This window comes from Zalophus californianus, chromosome 8 (genome assembly GCF_009762305.2).
Source record: "Zalophus californianus isolate mZalCal1 chromosome 8, mZalCal1.pri.v2, whole genome shotgun sequence".
NCBI lineage: Eukaryota > Metazoa > Chordata > Mammalia > Carnivora > Otariidae > Zalophus > Zalophus californianus.
The window spans coordinates 19547441-19564169 of NC_045602.1; the positions used below are offsets into that span (position 1 = coordinate 19547441).

The 16729-nt window shown below is 39.3% G+C and overlaps 1 protein-coding gene across 2 annotated transcripts in view; it reads right to left on the reverse strand.

Annotated features, from left to right (window-relative positions):
* Nucleotides 1-16729, reverse strand: part of ATAD2B (ATPase family AAA domain containing 2B) — a 168597-nt gene that overhangs the window by 98107 nt on the left and 53761 nt on the right. For both annotated transcript variants that reach the window (XM_027621587.2, XM_027621586.2), the window contains exon 13: nt 12889-12977. In XM_027621587.2, the coding sequence (XP_027477388.1) occupies nt 12889-12977 (89 nt within the window). The remainder of the gene's footprint in view (nt 1-12888; nt 12978-16729) is intronic.

Sequence of the window (16729 nt, forward strand, 5' to 3'; positions counted from 1 at the left end):
AGATCAGAATAAACACGAAGCCCATACTGAGACCTGTCACAGCTAAGCTGTTAAAAACCAAAGCTACAGGGGCACCTGGGTGGCTTAGCTGGTTAAGCAACCTACTCTTGACCTCAGGGTTGTGAGTTTGAGCCCCACATTGGGCTACACCTAGGCATGGAACCCACTTAAAAACAACAACAAAACCACAAAGCTATAGAGCAAATATTCAAACCAGCAGGAGAAAAACCACATATTATAAAGCATAGGAACAATGACCCAATTAATGGCTTTCTACTTCTAGACTGCAATGTAGGGGACACAGAATCCTGGTGGGAATCAGCTGACTCACTGAGTGGAAGAGACAGAGCTAAGATTCCGAGGACACCAACAGGACTTAGAGTTCATCAGAAAGAGTACCAGAGAAGAGAGCACTGCACAGACAGAACTTAGGAAATACCCACAGGGCCCCTCAAGACTTCAGCTAAACATTGAATGCACGTGAGGAAATTTATCACAGCTTAGGGGAAAAAACACACAGAAGGAAGAAAAGTAACAGTATTTTGCCCTCACAAAGAACCAGGAATATTGCCATTTCCCACAAGCCAGACTGGTAAATCTCATGATTCACAGGTCATTGCAAGTAATACACAGAAGGACCCTCCTTCATTAGTGGGGAATAATTTGCTACACGGAACGCTACTCCAGATCCACATAACAAACATTAAAAGCAAGATTCAAAAGAATCAAATTGTTTTCAAGTAAATTAACTGTGCCCCCCAAAAAACTCAAAAATATTTATTCATAATATCCTACCTAGAACCCAACAAGGCAAAATTTATAGTATCTGGCATCCAATAAAATTGCCAAGCACACAAAGAAGAAAACAATATATATATATATATATTATATAATAAGAAAAATCAATCAAATAAAATAAATAAAATCAACCCCAAACTAAGATATTACAATTAGCAGATAAAGACATTAAAGTAGGGCGCCTGGGTGGCTCAGTTGGTTAAGCGTCTGCTTTCAGCTCAGGTCATGATCCCAGGGTCCTGGGATTGAGTCCTGCATCGGTCTCCTTGCTCAGCAGGGAGCCTGCTTCTCCCTCTGCCCATCTCCCTCGCTTGTGCTCTATCTCTCAAAAATAAATAAAATCTTTAAAAATAAATAAATAATAAAGACATTAAAGTAGTAATTATAACTATATTCCATATGTTGAGAAGTTTCTTGTATTTTTCTTATATTTTTATATAGACAATACAAAACAAATCCACATAGAATTTATCAAGATCAAAATAAAAATCGTAAGACAAAAAAATATAATGAACCAGATTAAGAATAGACTAGACACTGAAAATTAGTTGACTAAAAGAGCAAAGCAATTTCTCAAAATGAAACACTGAAAAGCTGGCTCAAAGCAAAATTAGGGGTGCCCGTCTGGCTCAGTTGGTAGAGTATGTGACTCCTGATCTCGGGGTTTTGAGTTTGAGCCCCACACTGGCTGCGAAGATTACTTAAAAAATAAAATCTTTAGGTCTAGGGGGGGCGGAGCAAGATGGCGGAGGAGTAGGAGACCTAGATTTTGTCTGGTCTCAGGAATTCAGCTGAATAGGGGTCAAACCATTCTGAACACCTACGAACTCAACAGGAGATCGAACAGGAGAGTAGCAACAACTCTCTGAACAGAGAAGCGACCACTTACTGGAAGGTAGGACGTGCGGAGAAGTGAATCCGAGGCGATATTCGGGAGGATAGACGGCGGGGGAGGGGCCTCCGCCGGCCGCTTCTGGCAAGTGATAGAGCCGCGGAGCACAAAATCGGACCTTTTAAAAGTTGGCTCGGCGGAGGGACGTCGCTGCAGTGGCTAAGCGGGGGGTGGAATCCTCCCGGGACAGTGTGGTCTCAGGACCCTTGGGGTCACAGAGAGACCGGGGGTGCCTGAGTGCGGCAGAGCTCCCAGGTGTCGGGGCGGGGAAGCCGGCTGCAGAGACGGAGCCGAGGCGCGGGCTCTCAGCTCGGGGTGGCCATAAACTGTGATCTGCGGCCCAGTCGGGGCACGGCTCCCCCAGCAAGGACCCAACAAGCAGCAGATCCGGGGAGACTCCCCTTCCTTCCCGGGGAGGAGCGGTGCGGGAACGCACTGCAGGGATCTGCTGGGTTTGGAGACTCCGAGCGGGGTCGGGTGCCAGAGATAGCAACGCTCGGTCACAGGCCGGGTGAGCATGGAGTGCGGCCAGAGACCGGGGACACGGGAGTGACTGCTTTTCTCTGGGGGCGCACTGAGGAGTGGGGCCCCGAGTTCTCGGCTCCTCCGGGCGGAGACTGGGAGGCCGCCATTTTCGCCCTGGTCCTCCAAAGCTGTACCGAGAGCTTGCAGGGAACAAAAGCTCCTGAGAGCAAACTGGAGCAGCTTCCTTAGCCCGGACCGACAAGGGCGGGGCAATTCCGCCTCCGGCAAAGACATTTGGAAACCACAGCAACAGGCCCCTCCCCCAGAAGATCAACACAAACAGCCAGCAAGCCAAGACCAAGTTGATCGATCAAGGAGAATAGGAGAACTCCATCGCTAGGAGAATACTGCACATAGATTCATGGCTTTTTTTTTTTTTTTTTTTTTTACCATGATTCATTATTTCATCAAAGTTAATTTTTGTTGACTTTTTTTTATTTTTCTTTTTCCCTTTTTCAACCAACATCTTATAAATCCCTTTTTAAAAAAAAAAACATTTTTTATTTTTTTTTCATTTTTAGAGTCATATTTTATCCCTTCATAGTAGTTATCCTTGTTTTTGGCATATATATATAAGTTGTTCTCTCTTTAAAATTTTGAGGTACAGTTTCTTCTAACAGATCAAAATATACCCTAAACCACTAGTGTATGGCTTTGTTCTAGTCTCCTGCCTGATCACATTCTCTCCCTTTTTCCTTTTTTTTTTTCCTTAAATCTCCTTTCTTTTTTCAAACAACTTATCTTACCAAGTCCTTTTATAAAATCTTTTATAATTTTCATCTTTACAGTCATCTTCCATCCCTTCATTGTATCAACCCTTATTTTGTACATATATGTCTTTCTTCCTTTAAAATTTTAGGAGGCCCTTTTTTCTAACAGACCAAAATACGCCCAAAATCTAGTGTGTGGCACTGATCTATGCACTAGCCTGATCATATTTGATCATATTCTGCCTTTTTTGAATTGTTTTGTTTTTGTTTTTATCTTTTTTTTCTTTTTTTTTTTCTTTTTCTCTTTCTTTTTTCTTTCTTTCCCTTTCTTTTCCCCTGGTTTCAGGTCTTTTCTGATTTGTATACAGTATATTTGCTGGGGACGTTGTAAACCTGTTAGCCTTTTGTTCTCTCATTCATCTATTCTCCTCTGGACAAAATGACAAGACGAAAGAAATCACCTCAGCAAAAAGAACAAGAGGTAGTACCGTCAGCCAGGGACCTACTCAATACGGACATTAGTACGATGTCGGACCTAGAGTTCAGAATCATGACTTTAAAGATACTAGCTGGGCTTGAAAAAAGCGTGGAAGTTATTAGAGAAACCCTTTCTGGAGAAATAAAAGAACTAAAATCTAACCAAATCGAAATCAAAAAGGCTATTGATGAGGTGCAATCAAAAATGGGGGCACTAAATGCTAGGATAAATGAGGCAGAAGAGAGAATCAGCGATATAGAAGACCAAATGATAGAAAATAAAGAGGCTGAGAAAAAGAGAGAGAAACAACTACAGGATCACGAGGGCAGAATTCGAGAGATAAGTGATACGATAAGACGAAACAACATTAGAATAATTGGGATCCCAGAAGAAGAAGAGAGAGAGAGAGGGGCAGAAGGTATATTGGAGCAAATTATAGCAGAGAACTTCCCTAATGTGAGGAAGGAAACAGGCATTAAAATCCAGGAGGCACAGAGAACCCCTCTCAAAATCAATAAAAATAGGTCAACACCCTGACATCTAATAGTAAAACTTATGAGTCTCAGAGACAAAGAGAAAATCCTGAAAGCAGCTCGGGAGAAGAGATATGTAACCTACAATGGTAGAAACATTAGATTGGCAACAGACTTATCCACAGAGACCTGGCAGGACAGAAAGGACTGGCAAGATATCTTCAGAGCACTAAACGAGAAAAATATGCAGCCAAGAATACTATATCCAGCTAGGCTATCATTGAAAATAGAAGGAGAGATCAAAAGCTTCCAGAACAAACAAAAACTAAAGGAATTTGCAAACACGAAACCAGCCCTCCAAGAAATATTGAGAGGGGTCCTCTAAGCAAAGAGAGAACCTAAAAGCAGCAAAGAGCAGAAACGAACACAGACAACAGACAGTTAACAGTCACCTTACAGGTAATACAATGGCACTAAATTCATACCTTTCAATAGTTACCCTGAATGTAAATGGGCTAAACGCCCCAATCAAAAGACACAGGCTATCAGATTGGATTAAAAAACAAGACCCATCAATATGCTGTCTGCAAGAGACTCATTTTACACCCAAAGACACCCCCAGATTGAAAGTGAGGGGGTGGAAAACCATTTACCATGCTAATGGACACCAAAAGAAAGCTGGGGTGGCAATCCTTATATCAGACAAACTAGATTTTAAAACAAAGACTGTAATAAGAGATGAGGAAGGACACTATATCCTACTTAAAGGGTCTATCCAACAAGAAGATCTAACAATTGTAAATATCTATGCCCCGAACATGGGAGCAGCCAATTATATAAGGCAATTAATAACAAAAGCAAAGAAACACATTGACAACAATACAATAATAGTGGGGGACTTTAACACCCCCCTGACTGAAATGGACAGATCATCTAAGCAAAAGATCAACAAGGAAATAAAGACTTTAAATGACACACTGGACCAAATGGACTTCACAGACATATTCAGAACATTCCATCCCAAAGCAACGGAATACACATTCTTCTCTAGTGCCCATGGAACATTCTCCAGAATTGATCACATCCTAGGTCACAAATCAGGTCTCAATCGGTACCAAAAGATTGGGATCATTCCCTGCATATTTTCAGACCACAATGCTTTGAAACTAGAACTCAACCACAAGAGGAAAGTTGGAAAGAACTCAAATACATGGAGGCTAAAGAGCATCCTACTAAAGAATGAATGGGTCAACCAAGAAATTAAAGAAGAATTAAAAAAATTCATGGAAACCAATGAAAATGAAAACACAACTGTTCAAAATCTTTGGGATACAGCAAAGGCAGTCCTGAGAGGAAAGTATATAGCAATACAAGCCTTTCTCAAGAAACAAGAAAGGTCTCAAATACACAACCTAACCCTACACCTAAAGGAGCTGGAGAAAGAACAGCAAAGAAAGCCTAAACCCAGCAGGAGAAGAGAAATCATAAAGATCAGAGCAGAAATCAATGAACTAGAAACCAAAAGAACAGTAGAACAGATCAACGAAACTAGGAGCTGGTTCTTTGAAAGAATTAACAAGATTGATAAACCCCTGGCCAGACTGATCAAAAAGAAAAGAGAAATGACTCAAATCAACAAAATCATGAATGAAAGAGGAGAGATCACAAGCAACACCAAAGAAATACAAACAATTATAAGAACATATTATGAGCAACTCTATGCCAGCAAATTAGATAACCTGGAAGAAATGGGTGCATTCCTAGAGATGTATCAACTACCAAAATTGAACCAGGAAGAAATAGAAAACCTGAACAGACCTATAACCACTAAGGAAATTGAAACAGTCATCAAAAATCTCCCAAGAAACAAAAGCCCAGGGCCAGATGGCTTCCCAGGGGAATTCTATCAGACATTTCAAGAAGAATTAATACCTATTCTCCTCAAACTGTTCCAAAAAATAGAAATGGAAGGGAAACTTCCAAACTCATTTTATGAGGCCAGCATTACCTTGATCCCAAAACCAGACAAAGACCCCATCAAAAAAGAGAATTACAGACCAATATCCTTGATGAACGTGGATGCAAAAATTCTCACCAAAATACTAGCCAATAGGATCCAACAGTACATTAAAAGGATTATTCACCACGACCAAGTGGGATTTATCCCTGGGCTGCAAGGCTGGTTCAACATCCGCAAATCAATCAACGTGATACAATACATTAACAAAAGAAAGAACAAGAATCATATGATCCTCTCAATAGATGCAGAAAAAGCATTTGACAAAGTACAACATCCTTTCTTGATCAAAACTCTTCAGAGTATAGGGATAGAGGGTACATACCTCAATATCATAAAAGCCATCTACGAAAAACCTACAGCGAATATCATTCTCAATGGGGAAAGGCTGAGAGCTTTTCCCCTAAGGTCAGGAACGCGGCAGGGATGTCCACTCTCACCACTGCTATTCAACATAGTATTAGAAGTCCTAGCCACAGCAATCAGACACCAAAAAGAAATCAAAGGCATCCAAATCGGCAAAGAGGAAGTCAAACTCTCACTCTTTGCAGATGATATGATACTGTATGTGGAAAACCCAAAAGACTCCACCCCAAAACTGCTAGAACTCATACAGGAATTCAGTAAAGTAGCAGGATATAAAATCAATGCACAGAAATCAGTGGCATTCCTATACACCAACAACAAGACAGAAGAGAGACAAATCAAGGAGTCTATCCCATTTACAATTGCACCCAAAACCATTAGATACCTAGGAATAAATCTAACCAAAGAGGCAAAGGATCTGTACTCAGAAAACTATAAAATACTCAGGAAAGAAATTGAAAAAAACGTTCCATGCTCATGGATTGGGAGAATCAACATTGTGAAGATGTCAATGCTACCTAGAGCAATCTACACATTCAATGCAATCCCCATCAAAATACCATCCACTTTTTTCAAAGAAATGGAACAAATAATCCTAAAATTTGTATGGAACCAGAAGAGACCCCGAATAGCCAGAGGAATACTGAAAAAGAAAAGCAAAGCTGGCGGCATCACAATTCCGGACTTCCAGCTCTATTACAAAGCTGTCATCATCAAGACAGTATGGTACTGGCACAAAAACAGACACATAGATCAATGGAACAGAATTGAGAGCCCAGAAATGGACCCTCAACTCTATGGTCAACTTATTTTTGACAAAGCAGGAAAGAATGTCCAATGGCAAAAAGACAGTCTCTTCAACAAATGGTGTTGGGAAAATTGGACAGCCACATGCAGAAGAATGAAACTGGACCATTTCCTTACACCACACACAAAAATAGACTCCAAATGGTTGAAAGACCTAAACGTGAGACAGGAGTCCATCCAAATCCTAAAGGAGAACACAGGTAGCAACCTTTTCGACCTTAGCCGCAGCAACTTCTTCCTAGAAACATCGCCAAAGGCACGGGAAGCCAGGGCAAAAATGAACTATTGGGATTTCATCAAGATAAAAAGCTTCTGCACAGCAAAAGAAACAGTCCACAAAACCAAAAGACAACCGACAGAATGGGAGAAAATATTTGCAAATGACATATCAGATAAAGGGCTAGTATCCAAAATCTATAAAGAACTTATCAAACTCAACACCCAAAGAACAAATAATCCAATCAAGAAATGGGCAGAAGACATGAACAGACATTTCTCCAAAGAAGACATCCAAATGGCCAACAGGCACATGAAAAAGTGTTCAACATCGCTTGGCATCAGGGAAGTCCAAATCAAAACCTCAATGAGATACCACCTCACACCCGTCAGAATGGCTAAAATTAACAAGTCAGGGAACGACAGATGTTGGCGGGGATGTGGAGAAAGGGGAACCCTCCTACACTGTTGGTGGGAATGCAAGCTGGTGCAACCCCTCTGGAAAACAGTATGGAGGTTCCTCAAACAGTTGAAATTAGAGCTACCGTTCGATCCAGCAATTGCACTACTGGGTATTTACCACAAAGATACAAATGTAGGGACCCGAAGGGGTACGTGTACCCCAATGTTTATAGCAGCAATGTCCACCATAGCCAAACTGTGGAAAGAGCCAAGATGCCCATCGACAGATGAATGGATAAAGAAGATGTGGTATATATACACAATGGAATATTATGCAGCCATCAAAAGGAATGAGATCTTGCCATTTGCAACGACGTGGATGGAACTGGAGGGTGTTATGCTGAGTGAAATAAGTCAATCAGAGAAAGACATGTATCACATGACCTCACTGATATGAGGAATTCTTAATCTCAGGAAAGAAACTGAGTGTTACTGGAGTGGTTGGGGGTGGGAGGGATGGGGTGGTTGGGTGATAGATATTGGGGAGGGTATGTGCTATGGTGAGCGCTGTGAATTGTGCAAGACTGTTGAATCACAGATCTGTACTTCTGAAACAAATAATGCAACATATTTTAAGAAAAAAGAAAAAGAAGATAACAGGAGAGGAAGAAAAGGGGAGTATGTCAGAGGGGGAGACGAACCATGAGAGATGATGGACTCTGAAAAACAAACTGAGGGTTCTAGAGGGGAGGGGGGTAGGGGGATGGGTTAGCCTGGTGATGGGCATTGAGGAGGGCACGTTCTGCATGGAGCACTGGGTGTTATGAACAAACAATGAATCATGGAACACTGCACCAAAAACTAATGATGTAATATATGGTGATTAACATAACAATAAAAAAATTAAAAAAAAATAAAATAAAATAAAATCTTTAAAAAAGCACAATTAACTCATTGTCAGTGAACTGTGAGACAGGACTAAGCAACTTATAAGTGTAACTGGAGGCCCACAAGGACAGGAGAGACAGTAACAAGGGAGACAGAGAAATATTTTAAGAAATAATGGCCAAGGGGCACCTGGGTGGCTCAGTCAGTTAGGCGTCTGCCTTCACCTCAGGTCATGATCCCAGGGTCCTGGGATCGAGCCCCATGTTGGGCTCCCTGCTCAGTGGGGAGCCTGTTTCTCCCTCTCCCTCTGCCTGCTGCGCCCCCTGCGCATGCTCGCTCTCTCTGTGTGTCAAATAAATAAATAAAATCTTAAAAGAAAAAAGAAAAAGAAATAATGACCAAAAATGTTACAACTATGAAGAAAACTAGAAGCTCACAGATTTAAGCAGCTCAAATTCAAGAATGAGAAAAAAAATGGAGAAAACTCTACCAAGGAATATCATTAAATAAATTGCACAAAACCACCAATAAAGTAGAAAACAAATATTAAAAGCAGTCAAAGGAAAAAGATACATGTATTACAAACAAAGAGGACAACAAAGTCCTCACTGAAACAATGTAAGGGAGAAGTGGACCAACGGCTTTAAGTACTAAAAGGAAAAAAGTGTAAAACTCGAATTTTATACCTAGAGAAAATATTCAAAACTATAGGCGTTTTCTCGAAAAGTTAAGCATAAAAGTACTATACAGCCCAGCAAATCAACTCCTAGGTATATACCCAAAAGATATGAAAATATATGTACACACACAGATTTGCACATGAATGTTCACAGCAGCATTATTCATAATACCCCAAATTGGAAACAAACTAAATACATATCCAATGTGTGCCTTATCCAAACAATGGATACTATTCATCAATAAAAAAAGGAAAAAACAGTGACACATGCTAAATCATACTCATTGAAAGAAACCAGACACAAGAGACTACATACTGTATGATTCTATTTAGATGAAATGTTTTCAGAAAAGGCTGGTTGGCTAGGGTGAAGAACAAGGATTTACTACCAATGGACATACTGGATCTTACAGAGGGAAGAAAAATGTTCTAAAATTGCTTTATTTTAATGGTTGTATCAGTTGGTATATTTTATTTATTTCTTTTTAAAGAGTGTATTTATTTATATGAGAGAGAGAATGAGAGAGAGAGAGAGAGCACATGAGAGGGGGGAGGGTCAAAGGGAGAAGCAGACTCCCTGCGGAGCAGGGAGCCTGATGCAGGACTCAATTCTAGGACTCCAGGATCATGACCTGAGCCGAAGGCACTCACCTAACCAACCTAGCCACCCAGGCGCCCCAGCTGGTATATTTTAAAAATCACTGCATTTTATACTTGAAATGAGTAAATTTTACAATATATGAAACCATTATACTTTTATTGATGAACTAAATATTGATATTTATGTATCAGTGAGCTAATATATAAAATAAAACTCATTAGAACTGTTTGTTTTGTTTTTTAAGTTAAAGACCACGGTGCCTGGGTGGCTCAGTCTGTTAAGCATCTGCCTTTGGCTCAGGTTACAATCCCAGGGTCCTAGGATCAAGCCCCACGTCAGGCTCCCTGCTCAGTGGGGAGCCTGCTTGTCCCTCTCCCTGCTGCTCCCCCCTGCTTGTGCACTCACGCTCTCTAACAAATAAATAAAATCTTTAAGAAAATAAGGAGTTAAAGACCTTTTCAGACATGGAAAAGCTGAAAGGATTTATGCCCTGTAGACCTACACTATAAGAAATGTAGGCAGAAAGAGAATTCTAGCACATGGAAATAGAGATAGCCACAAAATAAGGAATATCAGAAATGGTAGCTACATGAATAATTCTTTAAGGATGATGATGACAACTATGGTTATTAGTATTATTATTTAATTCTCTTCGAAAGAGTGTGTGGTATAAAAATTTACGACAATAATAGCACAAATCCCAAGAACGAAAAAATGCAAGCATACTATTTAAAGGTTTTCCACTGTATGTGAAATGGCATATTGTCACTTTAAGGTAAATGATAACCCTTAAATGATAACCACCATGAAAATAATAAAACATAATAAGCTAACCCAAGAAATACAATGGAGACGTGCCTGGGTGGCTCAGTTGGTTAAGCATCTGCCTTCAGCTCAGGTCATGATCCCAGGTCCTGGAATCAAGCCCCGCCATCAGGCTCCTTGCTCAGCGGGGAGCCTGCTTCTCCCTCTCCTTCTACCTGCCACTCCCCCAGCTTGTGCTCTCTATCAAATAAATAAAATCTAAAAAAAAAAAAAAAAAAAACCACACGACAGAATCCTAAAAAAAAAAATTTCAGTTAATCAAAGGACAGAAGAACAAGAGGGAAAAAACGGAACAAGGAACAGATGGACAAATAGATAACAATCATCAAGATAATAAATTTAAACCTAACTTTATCAATGGTCACATGAAATGTAAATGCCTATTTTGGGGGGAAATGGGTATATTCATGATCTTGATTATAGTTATGGTTTCATGGGTATATACATACGTTAAAATCTGTCATGTGTACTCTTTCAGAATGTCAATACTGCATATTTATATAGTATGTTTTATATGTCAACTATATTTCAATTAAAAAATCAACAGTAAAATAAAAAGGAGATTCTAAAATATCTTCAAAAATTCTTTTTAAAAAGGCAGGAAAGGAAAAACAGAAAAAGAAAACAACTGACACAAACAGAAAAAAAATATGGTTGTTCTCCAATTCATCCATGTCAATAATTACATAAATATTTATGGACTACACAAACTAAATACAGAGTGTCAGATTATGAAAACAATAGGCAATACATCTATTTAAAAAACATCCTAGGGGCACCTGGATGGCTCAGCTGGTTAAGCAGCTGACTCGATTTCGGCTCAGGTCATGATCTCAGGGTCATGAGATCGAGCCCAGACTTGGGCTCTGCACTCACTGTGGAGTCGGCTTGATATTCTCTCTCTCCCTCTCCTTTGGCCCCTCCCCCCACTCACAAGCACACACATTCTCTCTCAAATAAATAAATCTTAAAAAAAAAAAATCACTGAGCAAATTTTAAGAGCTAAAACTATTAACATTTTAAAAGATAAAAGAAATCAGAATTGTTGACAAACTGGTTTAGGCAATTATTCTCAAGACACAAAAAATACACATACAAATAAATTTATATAATGGCCTTCACCAAGATTAAAATCTTGTTATGCTTTTCAAAAATCATAGTTAAGCAAACAAAAAAGTGCCAGACTAGTAGAAAATTTTTCAAAACATAGCTCTGACAAAGGGTTTGTCTTGAGAGTACATAAAGAAATTGTATAATACAGTAAGACATATGATCTGATCTCTTTTTAAAGGGGGTAGTAATAAAAGATTTTAAGATACTTAACAACAGAAAATATATAAATGGGCAACAACCACACACTAAGATGCTCAATATTATTAGTCATCAGGAAAATTCAAATTAATCCACTACTACACACCCACTAGAATGGCTAAAGTTAACAAGAACAGCAATACCAAATGTTGGCAAGGATGAAGAGCAACCCAAGTTCTCATACATTACAAGTCAGACTATAAAATGGTACAACCACTTGGAAAACAGTATCAATTTAAACATACATTTACCAAAGGATCTAGCCATTCCTTAGTATTTACCCAACAGAAATGAAAACATATGTGCACACAAAAGTATGCAAATGTTCATAGTAGCATTATCAGAAGAGCCAAAAATAGAAGTGAACTAGATCTCCATCAGATAGATTAACAAATGAATAAATTGTGGTACATACATACACTCTGCCTCCCTCACTCTTTGTCCCTCCCTCCCTTCCCAAAGACTGCTACTCAGAAATGGAAAAGAACAAAATATTAATATACATGACACGGATAAATTTCAAAAACATGCTAAGTTAGGATTAGGCAACTTTTTCTGTAAAGGGCCTGAAAGTAAATGTATTTAAACTTTGCAAGAGGCCAAACAATCATTCTCTCACAACTACTCATTCAACTCTTGCTTTTGAAGCACAAAAGTAGCCATATATAATGCAAAAGGTACAAATATGAATATGTTCCAATAAAACTTTACAAAAACAGGCAAAAGGCTAGATTTGGACCACAGGTCGTAATTTGCTGACCCCTGAGCTAAGTGAAAGGAGTCTTCCTCAAGGACACAGTTCACATTTTATAAGCCTCCTAGCACTTAGCCAAAGACTAAGGCTAACTACTATGTCAATGAGTGAAAAGAATCCAACATAGTCAGATTAAGAAAAATCACCTGTGGATCTGATCTTGTCTGCTGGAGCGAACTGGAGCTAATCCATCTATTTCATCAAAAAATATTATAGAAGGTCTCATCAAATATGCCTAGTATAAAAAGAAAACAAATGTTATTTATATTAGTTTTCACTTTTTACATTTACATTATTATATTTTCTTAATAGGTAATATAAGCAAATGGTTCAACACGCAGCAGCTAAAATACAAAAAAAATGCTATCTCCTTACCACCCAGTCTCCAATCACAAGGCCAATCCCAGTAGACAATTACTATTCTGTTTATTCTTCCATATGTGTCGTTTATACACGTACATAAAAATGTAGTTTGCTTTCTGCCTGTGGACGCCGCAGAGTAAGCATCGTTAAAATCTCCCCTCCCACCGCCGTCATGTCTAAGTCAGAGTCTCCCAAAGAGCCTGAACAGCTGCGGAAGCTCTTCATCCGAGGTTTGAGCTTTGAAACAACTGGTGAGAGTCTGAGGAGCCATTTGGAGCAATGGGGAACGCTTACGGACTGTGTGGTAATGAGAGTTCCAAACACCAAGCGCTCCAGAGGCTTTGGGTTTGTCACGTATGCCACTGTGGAGGAGGTGGATGCAGCCATGAATGCAAGGCCACACAAGGTGGATGGAAGAGTTGTGGAACCAAAGAGGGCTGTCTCAAGAGAAGATTCTCAAAGACCTGGTGCCCACTTAACTGTGAAAAAGATTTTTGTTGGTGGCATTAAAGAAGACACTGAAGAACATCACCTAAGAGATTATTTTGAACAGTATGGGAAAACTGAAGTGATTGAGATGACTGACCGAGGCAGTGGCAAAAAGAGAGGTTTTGCTTTTGTAACATTTGATGACCATGACTCTGTAGACAAGATTGTCATTCAAAAATACCATACTGTGAATGGCCACAACTGTGAAGTAAGGAAAGCCCTATCTAAGCAAGAGATGGCTAGTGCTTCATCCAGCCGAAGAGGTCGAAGTGGTTCTGGAAACTTTGGTGGTGGTCGTGGAGGTGGTTTTGGTGGGAATGACAACTTTGGTCGTGGAGGGAACTTCGGTGGTCGAGGTGGCTCTGGTGGCAGTCGAGGTGGTGGTGGATATGGTGGCAGTGGGGATGGCTATGATGGACTTGGTAATGATGGAAGCAACTTCGGAGGTGGCGGAAGCTATAATGACTTTGGCAATTACAACAATCAATCCTCAAATTTTGGACCCATGAAAGGAGGAAATTTTGGAGGCAGAAGCTCTGGCCCCTAGGGTGGTGGAGGCCAATACTTTGCCAAACCACGAAACCAAGGTGGCTGTGGTGGTTCCAGCAGCAGCAGTAGCTACGGCAGTGGCAGAAGGTTTTAATTACTGCCAGGAAACAAAGCTAAGCAGGAGAGGAGAGCCAGAGAAGTGACAGGGAAGCTACAGGTTACAACAGATTTGTGAACTCAGCCAAGCACAGTGGTGGCAGGGCCTAGCTGCTGCAAAGAAGACATGTTTTAGACAATACTCATGTGTATGGGCAAAAAACTCAAGGACTGTATTTGTGACTAATTGTATAACAGGTTATTTTAGTTTCTGTTCTGTGGAAAGTGTAAAGCATTCCAACAAAGGGTTTTAATGTAGATTTTTTTTTTTTTTTGCACCCATGCTGTTGATTGCTAAATGTAATAGTCTGATCATGACGCTGAATAAATGTGTCTTTAAAAAAAAAAAATGTACTTTTAAACATACTATTTTGATGCATTTTAAGCATGGTATACATATTGCTTTTACCAAATAACAGTCTATTTATGTAATAATATATTTTAATTAGTTTCCATAGAAGTACATGAAGATCTTCATTCTTTTTTGACAGCTATAAAATGCCCTACTGTATGTATGGGTGTGCCATGATTAAACTTGTCTCTTATTTGTGGACACTTAGGCTATTTTCAATCTTTTCCTACTATCAACAATGCCTGAATAAGTCTTTGTGTATGTTTAACATTTCATATCAATATAAACCTATCAATATAAAAAATTCTAAAAGTGGTTTAAAAGGCAAATGTCATTTATAATTTAATTAGATATTTTCCAAATTGCTTCCACTGACCTACCAATTTACCCTCTCACCAGCAATATTTAAAAAACCTCACCAACAATGTATTATCAAATTTCTCAATCTTGACTAATTTTTTAGGATAAAAATCTCATTTCATTTTAAATTTTTATTTCTACTATCAATAAAAAAGCACTTTTCATATCTTTAAGAGCCATTTGTACTGCTTTTTTAATCAAAGTTCTGTTCATATCCTTTGCCAATTTCTCTATTGGATCATTGTGGTCTTTGGCTTAGTGATTTCAAGGAGTTTTTATTTTAAAAATTAAACCTCTCTCTGTGAAAGAAAATACAAATATTTATCTGCAAGGGAAACATTTAAATATGTGTCTTTTGGTTTTGCTTATGATATTTCGTTCCAGTGCAGAATCTACAAAGGAAACTTATACAGTGGATCCTTTCTTCCATAGCTAGACTCTCCCTACTCTGAGATTAGAAACAAAAACTCTCAGGGGTTTTCTTCCACTACTTTCACAGTTGTCATTTTTCACTTAAATCTTAAATCAAGCAGGAACTTAACTGAAGGTAAAAAAAAGTATTAGATTATAAATGAAAAGTCTTTATATTCTACAATTTAGTCAAATATATAATTTGTTTCAGAATTACTTATAGCAAATTCTTGGTTCATAGGAAACTCAACTTACTAAAAACCAGGTATGAATTTCCCATTTCTCTCTTACTGACATGATATGCATTAAACATCCAGTGTTTTCTTTTTTTTTAATTTTTTTAATTTTATTATATTATGTTAGTCACCCTACAATACATCATTAGTTTTGGGGTTTTTTTTTTAAAGATTTTATTTATTTATTTGACAGAGAGAGACATAGCGAGAGAGGGAACACAAGCAGGGGGAGTGGGAGAGGGAGAAGCAGGCTTCCCGCTGAGCAGGGAGCCCGATGAGGGGCTGGATCCCAGAACTCTGGGATCATGACCTGAGCCAAAGGCAGACGCTTAATGACTGAGCCACCCAGGCGCCCGCATCATTAGTTTTTGATGTGGTGATCCATGATCCATTGTTTTCGTATAACACCCAGTGCTCCATGCAGTACGTACCCTCCTTAATACCCATCACCGGGCTAACCCATCCCCCTGCCCCTTCCCCTCTAAAACCCTGTTTGTTTCTCAGAGTCCATAGTCTCTCATGTTTCGTCTCATCCAGTGTTTTCTAATAATTTAAAATTTGGGGGGAGGAAAGGGTGAGGAACGTCAGAGGGAGGAGAGAGAAAATTTTAAGCAGGCTCCACACCCAGTGCAGAGCCCAACGTGGGGCTCAATCTCACAACTCTGAGATCATGACCTGGACCGAAATCAACAGTTGGGATGCTTAACCAACTAAGCCAGCCAGGCGCCCCCTAATAATTTAAAATGAAGGGCATTTCAACTACAAAACTTGGGTTTTGGGGAAAAAAGCTTTATAGAACTAGAATTATGTATTAAGAGAAAAAGAATAGGGGAGTCTGGCTGGCTCAATCAGTAGAGCATGTGACTCTTGGTCTTGGGGTCATGAGTTCAAGCTCCACACTGGGTGTAGAGATTACTTAAATAAATAAACAAACAAACAAACTTAAAAAAGAAAGAATAAAGATTTGATCATCACTCTTCCGTACATGAAACACACAGCTGTTTTTGAGAATTACAGCCCTGCAGAACTGTAATACCAAACTGTAGTATATTATGTGCCCTCCACTGTGATAAACACCACATACTTCCTTTCCGTGAAATCTCACAGTAGTCCAGTGAGAATATTATTTCC